We start from the raw sequence: 16,573 nt of genomic DNA on the forward strand, positions 1-16,573 counted from the left end.
TATTTCAACTCTTTCTTGGACTCGAACTCAAGTTCTGTCGAAGGGTCATGAGGACTCGAAACGTCAACTCTTTTCTTCTCCGCCGATGCTGCCAGACCTGCTGAGTTTTTCCAGGTAATTCTGTTTTTGTTTTTGTCCCTTCATACCAAGACTCAACCTAGTCAACCTTCCCTGAAACTGCTCCAATGCAAGCATATCCCTCCTTAAATAAGGAGACCAAAACTGTATGCAGCACTGTAGGTGTGGTAGTACCAACACCCTGTAAAGTTGTAGCAAGACTTTTTTTATAATCCGTTCGCCTTGCAGTATAGGCTAAAATTTCATTTGCCTTCCTAATTGCATGTTGTACTTACATGCTAAATTTTTGCGATTCATTTACAAGGACACCCAGATTCCTCTGTACCACAGCATTCTGCAGTGTTTCTCCTTTAAATAATATTTTGCTTTTCTATTCCTACTAGCAAAGTTTTCCCGCAATATACTCCATTTGCCAAATTTATGACCACTGTCGTATCTATATCCCTTTGCAGACTCTTTTTTGTGTCATCCTCACAACTTACCTTCCCATCCATCTTTATATCATCAGCAAATTTGGCCAAAGTACAGACAGTCCCTTCATCCAAGTCATTAATACAAACAGCAAATAATTGAAGCCCCAACACTGATCCCTGTGCCACCGCAATAGTTACATTTTAGCAACCTAAAATTGACCCATTTATCACGACTCTCAATTTCCATTAGTTAGCCAATCGTCTATCCATGCTACTACAATATCCCCAACAACATGGACTCTTATTGTGCATCTGCCCGAATGCCTTTTTGAAATCCAAGTACATTATCTCAACTGGTTCCTCTTTATCCACCCTGCCTGTTACGCCCTCAAAGACTCAAATAAGAATTTGCCAAACACAATTTCTCTTTCATAAACGAGGTTGACTCTGCTTGATAGTAGGATGATTTTCTAAATGTCCTGCCACTACCTCCTTAATAATGGTTTCTAGTATTTTCCCAATGTCAGATGTTGGGCTAATGCCGTACAGTTTCCTGCTCTCTGCTTTCGTTTTCTTGAATAGGGACATTACATTTGCAGTTTTCCAATCCATTGGGGCCTTTTCAGAATCTCGGGAATTTTGGAAGGTTACAATAAATGAACCCATTTTCTCTCAACTACTTTTAAGACCCTAGGATCCAGGCCATCAGGTCCAAGGGACAAGTCAGCCTTTAGTTCCATAAGATAAAAGCAAAGTACTGCAGATGCTGGAAATCTAAAACAAAAGCAGAAAATGCTGGGAAAAAGGTCTGAAGAAGGGTCATAAGGGCTCAAAACGTTAACTTTGTTTTTTTTTTTCTCTCCACAGATGCAGTCAGACCTGCTAAGTTTTTCCAGCATTTTCTGATTTTGTTTAGTTCTATAAGTTTGCCTAGTACTTTTCCTCTGGTGATAATGATTGTTTAAAGTTTCTCCCTCCCTTTCCCCCCATGATTTTCAATTATCATTGGGATTCTTTTAGTGTCTTCCAATGTGAAGAAAGATACAAAATATTTGTTCAAAGTCTGCCATTTCCTTAATTGTTTCCTATTATGAGTTCCTCAGTCTCATCCTCTAAGGGCCAATGTTTACTTTAGCTACTTTTATCCTTTTTATATGCTTCTGGAACCTCTTACTGACTCTTTTTATATTTCTTGCTAGTTTATCCTTGTAATCTATTTTCTCCCGCTATTATTTTTATTCACTTTTCTGATTTCTAAAATATTCCCAATCTTTTGGCCTACCACTAATTTTTTTAACATTGTGTGTCTTTTCTTTCATTTTGACACCATCCTTAACCAAGCCACAGATAGTTCACCCTTCTTTTAGAACTTTGCTTTCTCACTGGAATATACCTTTTTTTAAAGAATTATTAAATATCTCCTTAAATTTCTACCACTGTTTATCTACCGTCTTACCTTGTAAACTATTTTCCCAGTCCACTTTAGGCAACTCTGTCAACATACCTTTCTAATTGCCTTTACTTAAATTTAAGGGCAGGATTTTGTGTTTTGGGTCAAGACCCCAACTGACTTTGCCTGAATTTTTCAATTAATGGCCAGAGGGCATGCTCACTATCTAATTAAGGAGAATGTGTTGGCTGCCGAAACTGTAAGGCCTCCAGCACAGAAAGATTGCAGTCTGGCATTGCAGATAAGAAAGAGGAAGGATGTCTCCATCTTGATGTGCTGTTTCAGCATGTCTAAAACTTTCTCGGTAATAAATGGTAAAACTGCTGGGCCCCAATTGTGAAGTGGAAGCCCCACCACAGGGAAGCATGCTACAGTAGCTGTGGCCAGTTAGGTAGGGTGGGGCTGGATTGCAAAGTCATCCGGGAGTTCTGACTTCCTAGTCTGCTGCCAGGAACCTTCTTCCAGCTGCCAAGCTTCCAATGCCCATGGGAGCCCACCGACCAACTGCCTCTGATCAGTGGCCTCAATTGACCAGTTAATTACCTTAACTAGCTACCCATGGCATGCTGGCAGATAGCCGTTCCACTCCTGAAATGGCCTTCCCCACTTGGGGACGGGATGTTACCAGCAAACTGACACACTGGCCATCAGTACAAAATTACATGTCTGCCCACCCCCATTCCTGTCCCAAATTCTGGACAAAAAATTCTGCTCTCAAACATTGGTTTAAGACCCATGTTTTTCACCCTCAAACTGTGTGAACATATCCATTGTGTTAAGATCATTCTTATAAGAAGATGTTTTATTATGAGGTAATTAATTAATCTTCTCTCATTACATGTTACCAGATCCAAAATAGCTTATTCTCTGTTTGGTTCCACAATGTATTGTCCTAAGAAACTTTCTCAAATACACCTGTGAGCTGGTCCTCAAGACTACCTTTGTTAATTTGATTTGTCCAATCTATATGAAGATTAAAGTCGTCCACATTTATTGTAGTAGCTTTCTGACAAATTCCCATTATTTTTTGGTGTATACTCTGTTCTACAGACAAGCTAAGGGTAGGGGGCCTATAGAATAATCCCACCTTTACATTTTTCCTTGCTATTTCTGACCTCCACCAAACTGATTCTTCATCTTAATCTTCTGAGCCAAGATCATTTCTCATAGTGCACTAATCTCATCCTTTATTAACTGATCTACTCCACCTCCTTTTCCTTTCTGCCTATGCTTCTGAAATGTCAGAATATTGAATATCCAGTTCCAGGCACCTTGCAACTATGCCTTTGAAATGGCGACCAGATCAAATCTACTTGGTTCTATTTGTGCCATCAATTCATCTATCTTGTTACAAATGCTGTGTGCATTCAGAATAAGAGACTTTAATTTTGTCTTTTTACCATTTTTCTGTACTCTGACCATATTTGCTGGTACACTCACGTTTGCACAATTCTCCCTTCCTGTCGCACTCTGGTTATCATTACCTACATGTCATTACTCTGCGTTATTGCCTGTCCTTTCTCTTTACATTTCTGAATTTCCCTTGACTTGAATACCCCTCCTCCCTTTATGAAGTTAAAGCCCCATTGCACATGAGATTTCTGACAGGCTTCTCAATACATTAAGCATTTCAGTGTGTTCATTGAACATGGGATCCCCATCAAAATCCTTGTCTGAGAACTCTTCAGCAGAACTCATGTGCAACCTTGCTATCTGGCAATCTGTCATCTACTATCCTTGCACTATCCTTGTCTCTGCCTTGGCAGCAGCCCACTTGTCCCAGGTGCTTCACCACATGCAGTTCATGCATCTAAGCTATCCTCTAAAATACAGAGCATGTCAGTACTTGTGCTGTTGGCTATGAGTGTGATCGCGAGTGACAGTGTTTCTCCTTCAGCACTGTTTTCCTGCTCTTCTGCCACTACCTGGCTAAGTCATATTTCTTAGTTATCTGAAGGGGGAAAGGCATAAAGATAGAGTTGCGGGGAGGGGTGGTGGGAAAATAAGAGGTACGTACTTGCATCATCTGCAGCTTGTAAATCAGTAGAGATTGTGGGATGAGGGGGGAAATGAGCTATGAGAAGAATTAGGTATAAGCATAAAAGCATCTTCCATCGTTCCAGTCCTGCCACTGGCCACAATCATGGCCACTCCAATGATGCTGAGCACCATCTCCTTCATTTGGGCGAGGACATGCAGCCAGGCCTGTTTCACACTGTTTAGGTGCTGTTGCCTCCGTTTATGGACCACTTTGTCCCGCAAGAGAGAGGGAAATTTGTCATTGAGTGTGGTGTAATATGTTTGGGTAATGTACCTGTCATGGATGAATAGCTGGTAGTGTGTACAAGCTTTGAGGTGTGGATTTGAGGCATTCAGAAATGCTTTGTGTGTGAGGGTGAGGTAAAGCAATAAATGTTAAATATGAGTTGTGATTGATGGAGATTGTTGGTGGGCGAATGATGAGGATGTGATACACTGAGCAGTGTCTGAAGTTAGTGGTGCAGGTGGTGAGATATGGGTTTGAAGATGTATTCACTGACCTTACCATTCATGTGAACTTCTTGTGACACTGTATCCCAGCCCTCAGGGCTAGACCCCCAGCATTAACTGCCATAGCAGTTTTGGTCCGGCAGCCTTCAAAGTGTTTGCCTAGAAGGTTTCTGGCCCTGGTGGATATGTGACATCTCTCCCCTTCTAAAGCTTCTCACCCAAGGCCTCCAGAACGACGTAGGAAAATCTTGGAGTGCTCTCTTTGTTATGTTGTGTCAGTCTTGTGTCTTTCCAAGGGCAAACACACTTTTACAATGTCTTCCAGCTCCAGTCAAAATGCACCTCTACTTTAAGATGCGCAGACTAGCTTTAAGCAGTGCAGGGTAGCTTTGACTCGTGTAGACTCTCACTATTTTGCATCCCCTGCTCAGATGTGCAGTCACTCAAAATGCACTTAGTTATCCTCGCATCTGTTTTCAGGTCTTCTTCAATTTCATGTCATAGTGCTTTAATCATAATATATGAGGTCAACAGCCACAAGGAATGAATTAACAAGCTGTTATATCTGCGCTAATGATTGCATTGAAACAATCATTAAGAGTGTGTTATTTACAAACGAGTGTGCTGTTGCCTCTCAGAGCTTTCATTATAGAGGAGATATATTTCCTAAGTCAATTTTTGAAGTTGAGTGCCTATCATTTTAGTTTCTATATGGATATGCACAGCCACTGATTGCAAGTAGACCCATAAACAGCTCCAAAACATGGTCCCACATTTGTGATTGTGACAATTTTTTGTTGCCCTGCAACATGTGGGATTGCTAGGCCATCAGTGCAACACTGGGCCATTACTACAAAATATACTCTGCTTGCACATTAATATGAGGCCAGCTCATAATGTTTAAATATTTCTCCCAGTACATTGTTTATGATGCACTGAGAAATAGACAGGGGGCGAGGCAGCAGTTCCCTGAGAAGCTGCTTTAACCATACCATCTTTTGTGGTGGAGTGGGACAGGAGTAACAATGGGGTAGGGGAGAATGATAGCAGCATACGGACCTTTTGAGGCCAAACTGCACACAACAGGAAATCCTAAGTGGCCTTAGAAGAAGGTCAAAGCCAAGGGAATACATAGTCTTTTCCTACTTCTTTGTAGTGCTCATCTGCAACAGGCAGACCGTAAATGGTGCTCTTCTCAGTTGCACCAGCTGCTTAAGGGGATCTTGATATACTTTAAGCAGATTGATTGGTTCCCAGCATTCTGGGTACTTCCTGCTTACAATGTCCAGCACTCAGCCCATGATGTGTCAGCTAGATCCCAATCCTCCATGTCTGATGTTGCAGGCACTGCAGTTATCATGAGCTCCAGGTTGCAACATTGGCCACATTCTACTACTGGTCAGGTGACCAAATATTGTGTGAAGTAGATTCCATCAATTTTACTTCATTCTGAAAAAATATGATCAGCAATAAATAATAAATACGAGGTGGGGGATTTCAGCACCATTGTAGCACAATGAAGGCATGTTAAGTATTATGGCATTATCACTAATGAAAGTCTTATCACCTCCATTTACAGTAATCAGTAACTTTAATGTGAACCTTTGTTTGAGTTATTCATCAAAACCTTTTCAAAGTGTAAAAGCTGTTTTAGGCTGTACTTAAAATTTGCTTTATCTGTTTCCATTTTTCCTGTCGGCTTGTTAAATGAAGTTTGTTGTGGTCGTCAGCATTTCAACATTTAAAGCACCGGAATATGACAATTACATCTTTCCAGACTGGGCCAATGTAATTGGATGGTGTGTTGCTATATCTTCAATGGCAATGGTACCCATTTATGCAGTGTACAAATGCATCAGCCTGCGTGGGTCCCTGCGTGAGGTGAGCACATCTGTGAGGTTCCATTATTTAGTAGTTGTTTTCTGATTCCTTTTTGTTCTTTTCATGGACTTGAGGGACATTAGATGGTTTCTTGTTCCTTGTTATTGTCCTCCATCTCTCAAACTCAGAGAATAGATTTCACCCTTCAGACATGATCAAACATCCCAAAGACCATTTATTGACACAAATGGACCCTATTTCAAAACTTACTTCAAATTTCACAACTTTTATTAAAATCAGAAGGGTTTGAATGTATGATAACTCCCACAGGTCCTTACAGTGAATTTTACAGTTGAACATTGCTGAGGTGCTTGCTGCTGTTTGCAATACAACAACAATAGAAAATGTACAATAGAAAATGCTAGAAATATGCAGCAGGTCAGTCAGCATCTGTAAACAGAAAAGACGGGATAACATTTCAGTTATAATCATTCATCAGAACTGAAAACCGAGAGCATTTTCATTGAAAAAAAGCAGACGCTCCTCCACATCCCACCCGACCAGAACTGTGCTCTGACAAAGGGTCTTCACATTATGTAACAGTTCTAAAATAGAATTGGTGCAAGCCTGGGAGGAGGTGAACTGCTTTTTGTCTGACCAGGGAGGTGGCTGGTAATATTCCAATGAAGGAGAGAGAAATGATGAAAAGAGGCAAGTGTGTAACACACATTTACTCCACAACCTCAAAAGGAAATTGTCTTAAACATCTCAAAGAAGAATACCATCAGCAATGTATTTGCATAATTGAATAGCATTCCAATTTACTAAGAATTTTTGGAAATAATCCAAAATTTCATTTTTTTTCACTGGACATTAAAAGAAGCATTTACAGCTAATACTGAAATGGCTAAAACACTTTATAAGGTAATAGACAAAGAATAAATGTCAAATATAAGTGTAAAAGGATAGGAGCTAGGGTGATAGCACCTTTAAAGACATCGGCCCTAGGTTTCGTGAAGGCAGGGAAAGATGTGAGTGGGTGAAAATGCTGGAAGAGAATTCCAGAAGTTGAATATGGTGTCTGAAGGAATGGCCACCAAGGACCAAAGGAGGGAACCGGGAACAAGAATCAAAAGGCATCAGAGAAACAGATGGTGCCAGCAGGGAAATATGCCTGAAGAAGATTGCTGGGCTAAGATGGGGTGAGGTCATGAAAGGATTTGAAAACAAATCAAAGAACTAATCAATTTATTGAAAATGGAGGGCCATGGGAGTTGAGGATAATGGGAGTGCCGGGTTTTGTTGCAAATGTAGATAGAAGCTGCAGCATATTAGATTTGTTGTAGAGGCTGCAGTAATAATGGCATTGTTTGAATACCAGAAAAGAAAAGCTAGGATTGAGACAGTTCATGTTACAGAGGTGAAAGAAAGCAGTTATGGTAACAGGGATGGAGGAATCTGAGATTAGGGCCATTCAGTACATGGCTGGGCAGTCTAGAAAGTTGATGGAGTTCAAAGGAAACAAGATAATTTCAAAAGAGATTGACATAAATATCACAGGAGTAGTTGGAATGTGAAAGGGCAGATTTGATGGAGCTGGGGTGTTGTTTTTCAGAGGACAGGACATGTCCGTTTGAAACGGGCAGAGGGATTGCAGAATAGCAATGACAAAATAATTGGAGAGAGTTCCCTTGTGAGAGAGACTCAGAGGCTTTGAAGCCAAGCTTTGACAAGGGCTAGAGGTGACCATGAGTATGTGAGAGGGGTGTTGGAGAGATGAGTGTGGAGTGTAAGGTTTAGGTGAGTTGGGACTGAATTTAATGGAGGCCAGCCAGCATTGTCGCTGCTAGGCAAGACCTGCTGAATTAAGTGACACTCAGGCACCTGCTTGGACAGCGGCAGGCTTTCTGCGGATCAAGGACCCTGAGGGCAGAAGTCCCACCAACCAAGAGCTAGCCTATGGTTGACCTTTGGAGGCCAGCAGCACTATTGAATCACAGCACCACAGGAAGGCAGTGGCTGCTACCAGTACTACACCTACCCAAGGCTGAGGATCATCACCAGGCCACACGTGATTGATTGCTGGAGGAGAGTCGCAGGATGGGGATTGCAGAGGAGAGGACGATTCCCGGTCCCTTGGTCAGGTGCTGAGTGCCTTTGACAAGAGGCCCCACTACCATACCCCACGAGAACCTACAAGCTACCCCGCACGGGCTTGTTTGTCATGCCCCCTACAAGGCAAGCCCCAAATCCATCGCTAGGCTAACACCAGAAGCAGTGGAATGAGGCCCTTAAATGGGCCTTAACTGCCCACTTAAAGGCCTCAATTGGCAGTGAGGCAGGAAGGATGTCCACCGGCCTTCCCCCCACAGCCTTAATCAGGTTGGAGGCAGGAAGGCAACAGGATCCCCACTGTCACCCTCCGCAACCTCACCACCCACACCGAAAAATCACCACCCCCTTACCATTAAACTTGACGGGGGGGAGGACATTAAATTTTGCCCTGGAGGGCAAGAAAGTTGATTAAAATGGGAAAAGGGGGTTAAGAAAATGATCGAAGTCACTGAAGGGAACGTGTTGCTTAACATAGGGAGAGTGGATAGATGGGTAAGAGGATTCATTGAACAAGGCAGTGAGAGAACACTGGATTAAAATTCTGAAATACAGATATAGAAGAGACAGATATTCAAAAGTGGTGAAAGTGCCAGAGCAGTGGGGGAAATATTTTCAATAGTTGGTACTCCATTTGCATTCATGTCTAGGATTATGATAGAGTAAGCTTCTGTCTGATAATAATGCATAGAATCTTGTTTATCATTTCAGAGGTTAGCTTATGCAATTACACCTGAGAAGGACCATCATCTGGTGGAACATGGAGAGATTCGCCAGTTTACTGTGAGTAACAACCAGTGAATAATGGACTTCAGGAGTATTATCTTGTATTGATGTAATATAAAACAAAACATTTTTGAAGACAGTTATATGCTTTTCAAAAGAATTTATAACATAAAGAACTATTTCGCTTAACTCATCTTTAAAAACTTTAAAATTAAATAACATAGCTGAGACTAGTTGAAGATAACAGCCTGTAACAGGCAGAATATAATACACTATCTTGCCACCAAAATTATGTAAAGAATATATATGAAGAAACAGATAACAAAAGTGGTTTAATGAAGCACGAATAACAGAGTTTATAGTCTATTATGGTTTCTGAGGGCCACATTAGATAAAATATCCAAAGTTTTCCATTATGATTTATGTCTTTACCATGGATGTAAAGCAAGATGTGAATTTTTTTTGGTCAGATATGACATAGTGAAAAGGGAAAAATGGGATAAACCAAACAACAAAAAGCCAGGAAAATTATCTTTAATTTTTCACTCTACAGACAAAGGGCCTAGATTTAGAAATAGAGGAGAATAGATCAGAATTTTGTCTATTAATTCATCTTGTTCCCAGTGATGCCCAGCAGCACAGGGCAGAATTTCAGTGAGGATTGATTCCACTGCATCCCTCTCCCATTGTAAACTTAAATCCATCATCCAATGTCACATCTAGCAGATGCTAGAAGTAGCTGTGTGGATGGGTGCTTTACAGTTATGTTAATAGACTGATTTTATATGTTACTCTTTGAATTATAAATGCTGTAGGAATACTGGATGCAAGAAATGCCAGCATTTTACTGAAATTCAGCATTGCTAAAACTAACAGGATAGGTTTTAAAGTTTAGATTCCCACTCCCTCTTCTGAAAGTGCAATTGATCAGTGGCTGTTTGATACATTTTTGAGCTTCTACCAATACTGTTCTGAACAGATGCATCTGTGCAGGTAGATTGGCGAGGACAAGGTCAAGTAGGCTTTTCTCTTGTGTTGGTTCTCACCACCTGCTGCAGGCCCAGTCTAACAGTTATGTCCTTCTGGACTCAGCCAATGACAGTAGTGGCGCTACTGAGCCATTCTTAGTGATGGACATTAGCGTCCTCCATCTAGATTACACTTTGTGCCCTTGCTACCCTTGGTGCTTCTTCCAAGTGCTGTTCAACATGGAGGAGCACTGATTCATCAGCTGCAGAGCAGTCAAAGATGGTCATCAGAAGGAGATTTCCTTTCCCATGCTTGACCTGATACCATGAGGCTTCAATGAGGCCTGGAGTCAATGTTGAGGACTCCCATAGCTGCTCCCTCCTGACTGTATACCACTGTGCCACCAACTCTGGTGGGTATGTTTTCCCAGTGGGGCAGGATCTAGCCAGGGATGGTGATGGAGAAATCTGGGACGTTAACTGAGAGATGTAATTATGTCGGGTTGTTGCTTGGCTAGTCTGTAGCACAGTTCTCCCTAATTTGGCAGTGAGGAGGACTTTGACTGGGATTGGCATTCCTTTGTCATGTCCAAACCCAATGCCTAGATCTATGCCATGTGGTCTGGGTGATTTTATTCTTATTAAACTTTGTTTTGGTGGTTTGGGACAACTGAGTGCCTTGCTCTGTCATTTCAGAGGGCAGTTAAGGATCAAACACATTGGGTCTGGCATTGTATATAGTCTAGATGAGGTAGGGATGGCAGATTTCCTTCCCTAACCCAGTAGTTATTTGGTCATCATACTAGGTTTTTATTTCTGTTTTATTTGGTTAACCCGCATTTAAATTCCACACCTGCTGTGGTAGGATTTGAACTGACATTTCTATTAGTTCAGGCCTCTGGATTACTAATCAAACAGTATATCCATTATACTATTGTACCCGGTGCAGTTGGGATGGGACCTGGAATGATTTGACAGCAAGGGCAGAGAGCAGGCTCTCAGCAGACCCATGATCCCTTCCTGATGCCAGGTCCCTCGGTCAGTCACTAAGCACCTTTGAACGAGGGACTCCCCCTGAAAATCTGCAAGCAACCCTAAGAGGATTTACTTTTTGAGCTTCCTGCATGGTGAGCCCTTCACCTGCCCCGGGTGAATACCAGCGGCGGCTGGATAAAGCCCTTAAGTGGGCAATTAGGGCCTCAATTGGTAGAGGGGCAGAAAGGCTGTAGACTGGAATTTCTGCCTTGGACTTAATCAGGGAAGAGGCAGGAAGGCAATGAGGTCCTCACCTGCTGCTCTCCCATCTGTGTCAGATAAACGGCACAGCATCCTCCCTCATGCTTTGTTCTCCTGAGTTCTGGGCTTAAAGGCTAAAGGTAAGGGAGAGTTGAAATACAATGGAAAAATTCAAGTACACCATCATATAGAGAGAAAGTGTGTGAAGGGCATACAAACTAAGTGTGAAAGGGAGTGAGTGATATGCAATGACAGAGATTGTGTAACAGAACTACTTCTATATGGTTGCAGTGTCTTAAGTTCTTGACACTTGTGGACCCAACTATAACTTCAGTGTAATCTGACCAGATTTGTTAAATCTGATGTCCAGGAAGACTCATTGGGTACAACCTGACGTTGGGAGAAAATTCACAGGAGGGTAGCAGGACTTACCCTGCATTTTACTATCAGCAGCCAATTTGCCGCAAGGGAACGACCCAATTAACAGTGGCAGGCAGCTGTGATTTTAAAAGGCAGCTGTGGAGCATTCAGGCAGCTGTATGCCAGGAGTAAGAAAGAGGTGGTGGACTGTTGAGGTGGCACTGCTGGAATGGAACGGCTGGCCCATGCTTCAGCAGACCTGCTTTGAAGTTCTTGTAGAAGCAGTCCACAAAAGAAGACATGTCCTCTTTCCAGAAGACAGCAGGAAGAGGCCACCAGTCAAAAGCAAGAAGGCAAGATGGCTGGAGGTGGCAGAAGTTGTGAGCAGCTGCTGAGTGGTTGCCAGAACCTCAATCTGGCGCAGAAAGAAATTTAATAACCTGCTCGGGTCTGGAAAGGTGACTGATATTAGCAGTTGGCATCTGCAAGCCCAACATAAGTCAAAGGCACCCATGAAATTGGAGGTGAGGTAGTGGACCCTGCATGGGCTATATCAAGTGCCAATGTTAGCATCAAGGCATCCAGTCAACATGCAACCAACACCTTAAGACATGGCACGACACCTTTACGTTGCTTAAAGTGAGCAGCACATAGGCACAATGAGACAGCACTGGCATTGGCCATGTTCATGCTTGCTGGAAAAGAAGGCTCAGAATGCCAACATACAGGAGGAGGAGTAGTTGTTATCATCTTAACACCAGTGGAGGAGGAGACCATGCAGATTAGATGGATTATTGTAGAGAAGCCTGTCACTGAGGGTGAGGCAGATGTAGGGGGTATGGAGAGTTCCAAAAGATTCGGTTGTGTCCAACATTCCCCAGACTTTGTATGGCATTAGGCACCTGTGAGAGCCTTCACCACCACTGGAAGCTCTTCACCAGTGGGAGGCCCAAGGACTCAGTTGAGGAACCAATTGTTTCACTTTAATATTTTATCCCCACCAGGTCCTACATAAGAACATAGAGCAGGAGTAGGCCATTCAGCCCATTGCACCTGCAACAGATGAGGGACAGATTAGTGATACATTGATACTAGAAAGCTCACAGGATGTAATACCATTAGAAGATAATGCATTACTTTATTCCTGTGCATCCTCCAACAGTGCAGCTACACACAGGTTGGTGGGCTCTGTTGTGAATGGAGAATTGGTGGAACTATCTAGTGAGCAGGTAGCAGAGACAGTGACAGCTGCAGGGACTTCCTCTCGAAAGAGTGAGGAGAGGCCCAGTGATGCTCAGCTCCGTGCAGTTGGTGAACCTCGGGTGTCGTCAGCAGAGGCTCCAGCTGCATAAAATGTGTGAAGATCATTTCCAGGGTCAGTGAAGTCCCATGCGCAAATAATGAAGTCAGTGGAGCGATGAATGGGTGAGATGGGCCAGTCACATATCTCCCTGTTGCCAGGAGCTCAACCACAGGAGGCCTCAAATGGCAGAGGAAAACCAGGCTTCAGGCAATTGGACCTCCTCTCAGTGCGCTTCCATTGCTCCAAACTCATCCTTAGCCCCTTCAGTGGTGACCTGCACACTGGATCCTGCTCTGATGATTGAGGTGACAGGCACATGACAAATGTGATGGGCCCCAGTAGAGATCAGATACCTCAATGATGCAGGCCAAGGTCATCTAATGCACCAGAGCAAGAAAGGCAGCAGCCTGTCTCCACATCAACTCAAAGGGGACACCTTGTAAAAGTTATAGTAAGCATGTGCCAAGTTGCATGGGCTAGCACTGGACCATATTAATTTGTGACATGTAAATTTGTGTTGTGGTTTAATGAAAGAAAATGTTGAACTGCAAACCTGTACATTCATTCCAAAACAGCAGTTGACCTTAGCCAGATGTCAAATCTAATGAGGCTTATCCAAATATGGTAAGATGGTGATGTGGCGGTAATGTCACTGGACTAGTAACCAGACACCCAGGCTAATACTCCGGGGACAAGGGTGCAAAACCCACTACAGCAGCTGGAGGAATTTAAATTCAATCAATAAATCTGGAATTGAAATCTAGCCTCAGTAATAGTGACCATAAAAATATCATTGATTGTTGTTAAAAACCCATCTGGTTCACTAATGCCCCTTTGTGGAAGGAAATCTACCATCCTTACCTTGTCTGGCCTACATGTTACTCCAGACCCACTGCAATATGTTTGATTCTTTATGCCTTCTGAAATGCCTAGGAAGCCACTCAGTTCAAGAACAATTAGGGATGGGCAACAAATGCTGACCTTGCCAGTGACACCCACATCCCATGAAAGAATGAAGAAAAAAAACAAGGGCTTGATCAAAAAAGGCGAGGCACTCGAGAGCACTTGTTTTAATAATGGCTTTTGCACATTGTTGTCATGGGCACAAAGAGATTATGAGGATCTCTGATGACAGGGCAATAACCTTTGCTTCTGGGATGGAAATTCTTGACTCATTATCCTTGTCCACTTGTGCTTAATTGAAACATCTGATCAGAGAGTTGCCACATTTGTTAGTCTGTTGTTGCCTGGAGCCACCTTCGAAGGGTGGCACCTCGTGAGGCGCTTCATAACCACCCTCCTCTGAGGATGTGGCTCGCTCGCTGTCATCCTCTGGCTTCAGCGCTATTCCCCTCTATAGTGTCAGGTTGTGCAAAGTGTAGCAAATGACAATGATGTGGGATACCCTTGAGGGTGTGTATTGCAGGGCTCCCCCAGATCTATAGAGGTACTGAAACTTCATCTTCCAGAGGTTAATGGCCTGCTCAATGGTGGCCCTTGTAGTCATGTGGCACTGGTTATATTTGTCTTCTGCCTGGCTGTTGGCTTCCTGGAAACCTCGTACAGACCTGCATGAATCACACACATCCTGAACATTAAGCAAGTGAAAGCTCTTCCTGTTCATAAAGGCACATGGCTGCTGTGAGGAAGTCTTAATGGCCACATGAGTACAGTCAATGATCCCCTGCACCTGGGGCACCCAACCATGGCCCTGAAGCCTTCCTGGCCTGACTGACCTGATCTGTTATGAACCTGATGTATTGGTCAGTCCCACAGTACATAGCATCCAAGACCGTCTTTATGCAGCAATGGGCTGTTGACTGAGAGAGGCCACACAGATGTCCGGACAATCCCTAGAACAATTCACTAATGCAGAATTTGAGTGCCAGTGTCACCTTTAAGGGGCAAGTTTTGGATGGCTGCCACGTTGCAATGGCCTCAAATCCTGTTCCATTATTCCACATAGCTCCACCCCCACCTCCCTGGAAAGGCGCAGCCTGCATAGGCATTGTTGCTTGGACATCTTGATGAAGCTGAGCCTCTGACAGTACACCAGTTGCACTGGGTAGTGCCTTCTGCGACCAGGCTGCTCTCGTTGCCCCATGCGCCCTCCTTATTTACCTCCAATGGTTTCCTCCAGCCGCTGGAGCTCCCCTGGCCTCTGCAAAGCCACTCCATATGGCTGCATACCCATCTCTGGGCCACTCTCATCCTCACTAGAGGAAGAATCAAGAGTCTGAAAACACTAAAGCCTTTGCCAGGTAAAGCCTTCACTGCCTTGAGACTTTAAAGTTTTGCCCTGATTCAAGTGGCTCCTTATGACTTTGGAAACACCATTCTACCAGAACCAACTCTCTTTGGCCCCACCCTCTGCAAAGCCACCAAACCTGAGAGCCTGGCTGCTGGGTTGAGCACACAGGCTGCAGACAGGTTCACAGACTGACCATTTATCCTCCCAACACTGCTGACTGATTTCTCGCCTCATTGCACTTGGCAACCCTCCAACTTGCTTCCTGTGTGCTCTGGTAAGATTGCAAGTACCTGGTAAAATCCTACTCCATTGGCCCCTTAATGCCTTCAGTCTGCCATTGATCCACCACACCAACAGTCTTTGGAAAAATTGACTGACGGTGGGAAGAGATCGGGAAACCGGCTTGACATGGGCCCAGATTATTTTATCGCCTCCCCCTCCCCCCTGCCCCTCCATTCCTGCCTTCATGGGGCCAGTAAAATTCTGCCTATTGTTTAAAATATGTCACATTTATTTTGGAGCAATTAAAAAACTGCAAGTACAAACACCCACTTACCATCAATATAAAGGCAGCTTCAGAGTCAGTGACAGAAGAAGACACAAGACAAGGAAAGACTTGCACAAAGTGATGGAGAATAAACAAATACAGAGACAACAACGAGATATATGAGGTCTACAAAGAGGGAGGGAAACCAAAGAAGACAAAGCAAATAGAAAGAAAAATCTTTCTTTCTGTAAATGTCCTGTATGTAGTCAAGCAGAGGAATATTTAGACAAAGAAAGATTTTTTTTTTTAATTGTGTCTATAACCATGCAACACCAAAAGAGATCAACATTTCTCTGCAAGCCACAATTCAATAAATAAAGGTAAGATTTTCAAAATTAAAAACTTAATTTTTACTTTTGACAGCTGCGCCATTGGCTCATGGTGTGAAAACATGGCACAAAGGAAAGGAATTGGGAAATACAGACTAAAAGGGGCCATAATGAAAATATCAGCTCCTCAACACAAGTGAAGTACGACAAAACAGCTCAGAACGTTATACTTTAAACAATGAAAACGTGAAATTTGTTGTGTAAGTGATGCTACATATACTGTGACACAAGACATACTTCCATTTCTTTGACACTGCGAGCTGCATCAGTCAAAGCGAAATGGAAGATGTTTCTATTTTCCATGCATATAATTTGATTAAGCACTATCAAAACGAAAGAGTTTAGAACAGTGTCAGAAAACGTATTTTAAGAGCATTTAATTTACATTAACAGGATTATTTAGGGTTATAGACTTCAGCTCTTGAATGAAAACCTAATACTTAATTTACTTGTACCTTAAATAACTAACCCAGAATATTAAAGTACAAT

The 16,573-nt window shown here is 42.9% G+C and overlaps 1 protein-coding gene across 1 annotated transcript in view; it reads left to right on the top strand.

The window, feature by feature from the left end:
• Nucleotides 1–16,142, top strand: part of slc6a3 (solute carrier family 6 member 3) — a 108,054-nt gene extending 91,912 nt beyond the window's left edge. Inside the window, exons 12-14 of the mRNA XM_041184285.1 lie at nt 6,145–6,312; nt 9,076–9,147; nt 16,119–16,142. Coding sequence (XP_041040219.1) covers nt 6,145–6,312; nt 9,076–9,147; nt 16,119–16,142 — 264 coding nt within the window. The remainder of the gene's footprint in view (nt 1–6,144; nt 6,313–9,075; nt 9,148–16,118) is intronic.
• The last annotated feature ends 431 nt before the right edge of the window (nt 16,143–16,573 follow it).

The sequence above is a fragment of the Carcharodon carcharias genome, chromosome 3 (genome assembly GCF_017639515.1).
Source record: "Carcharodon carcharias isolate sCarCar2 chromosome 3, sCarCar2.pri, whole genome shotgun sequence".
Lineage (NCBI taxonomy): Eukaryota > Metazoa > Chordata > Chondrichthyes > Lamniformes > Lamnidae > Carcharodon > Carcharodon carcharias.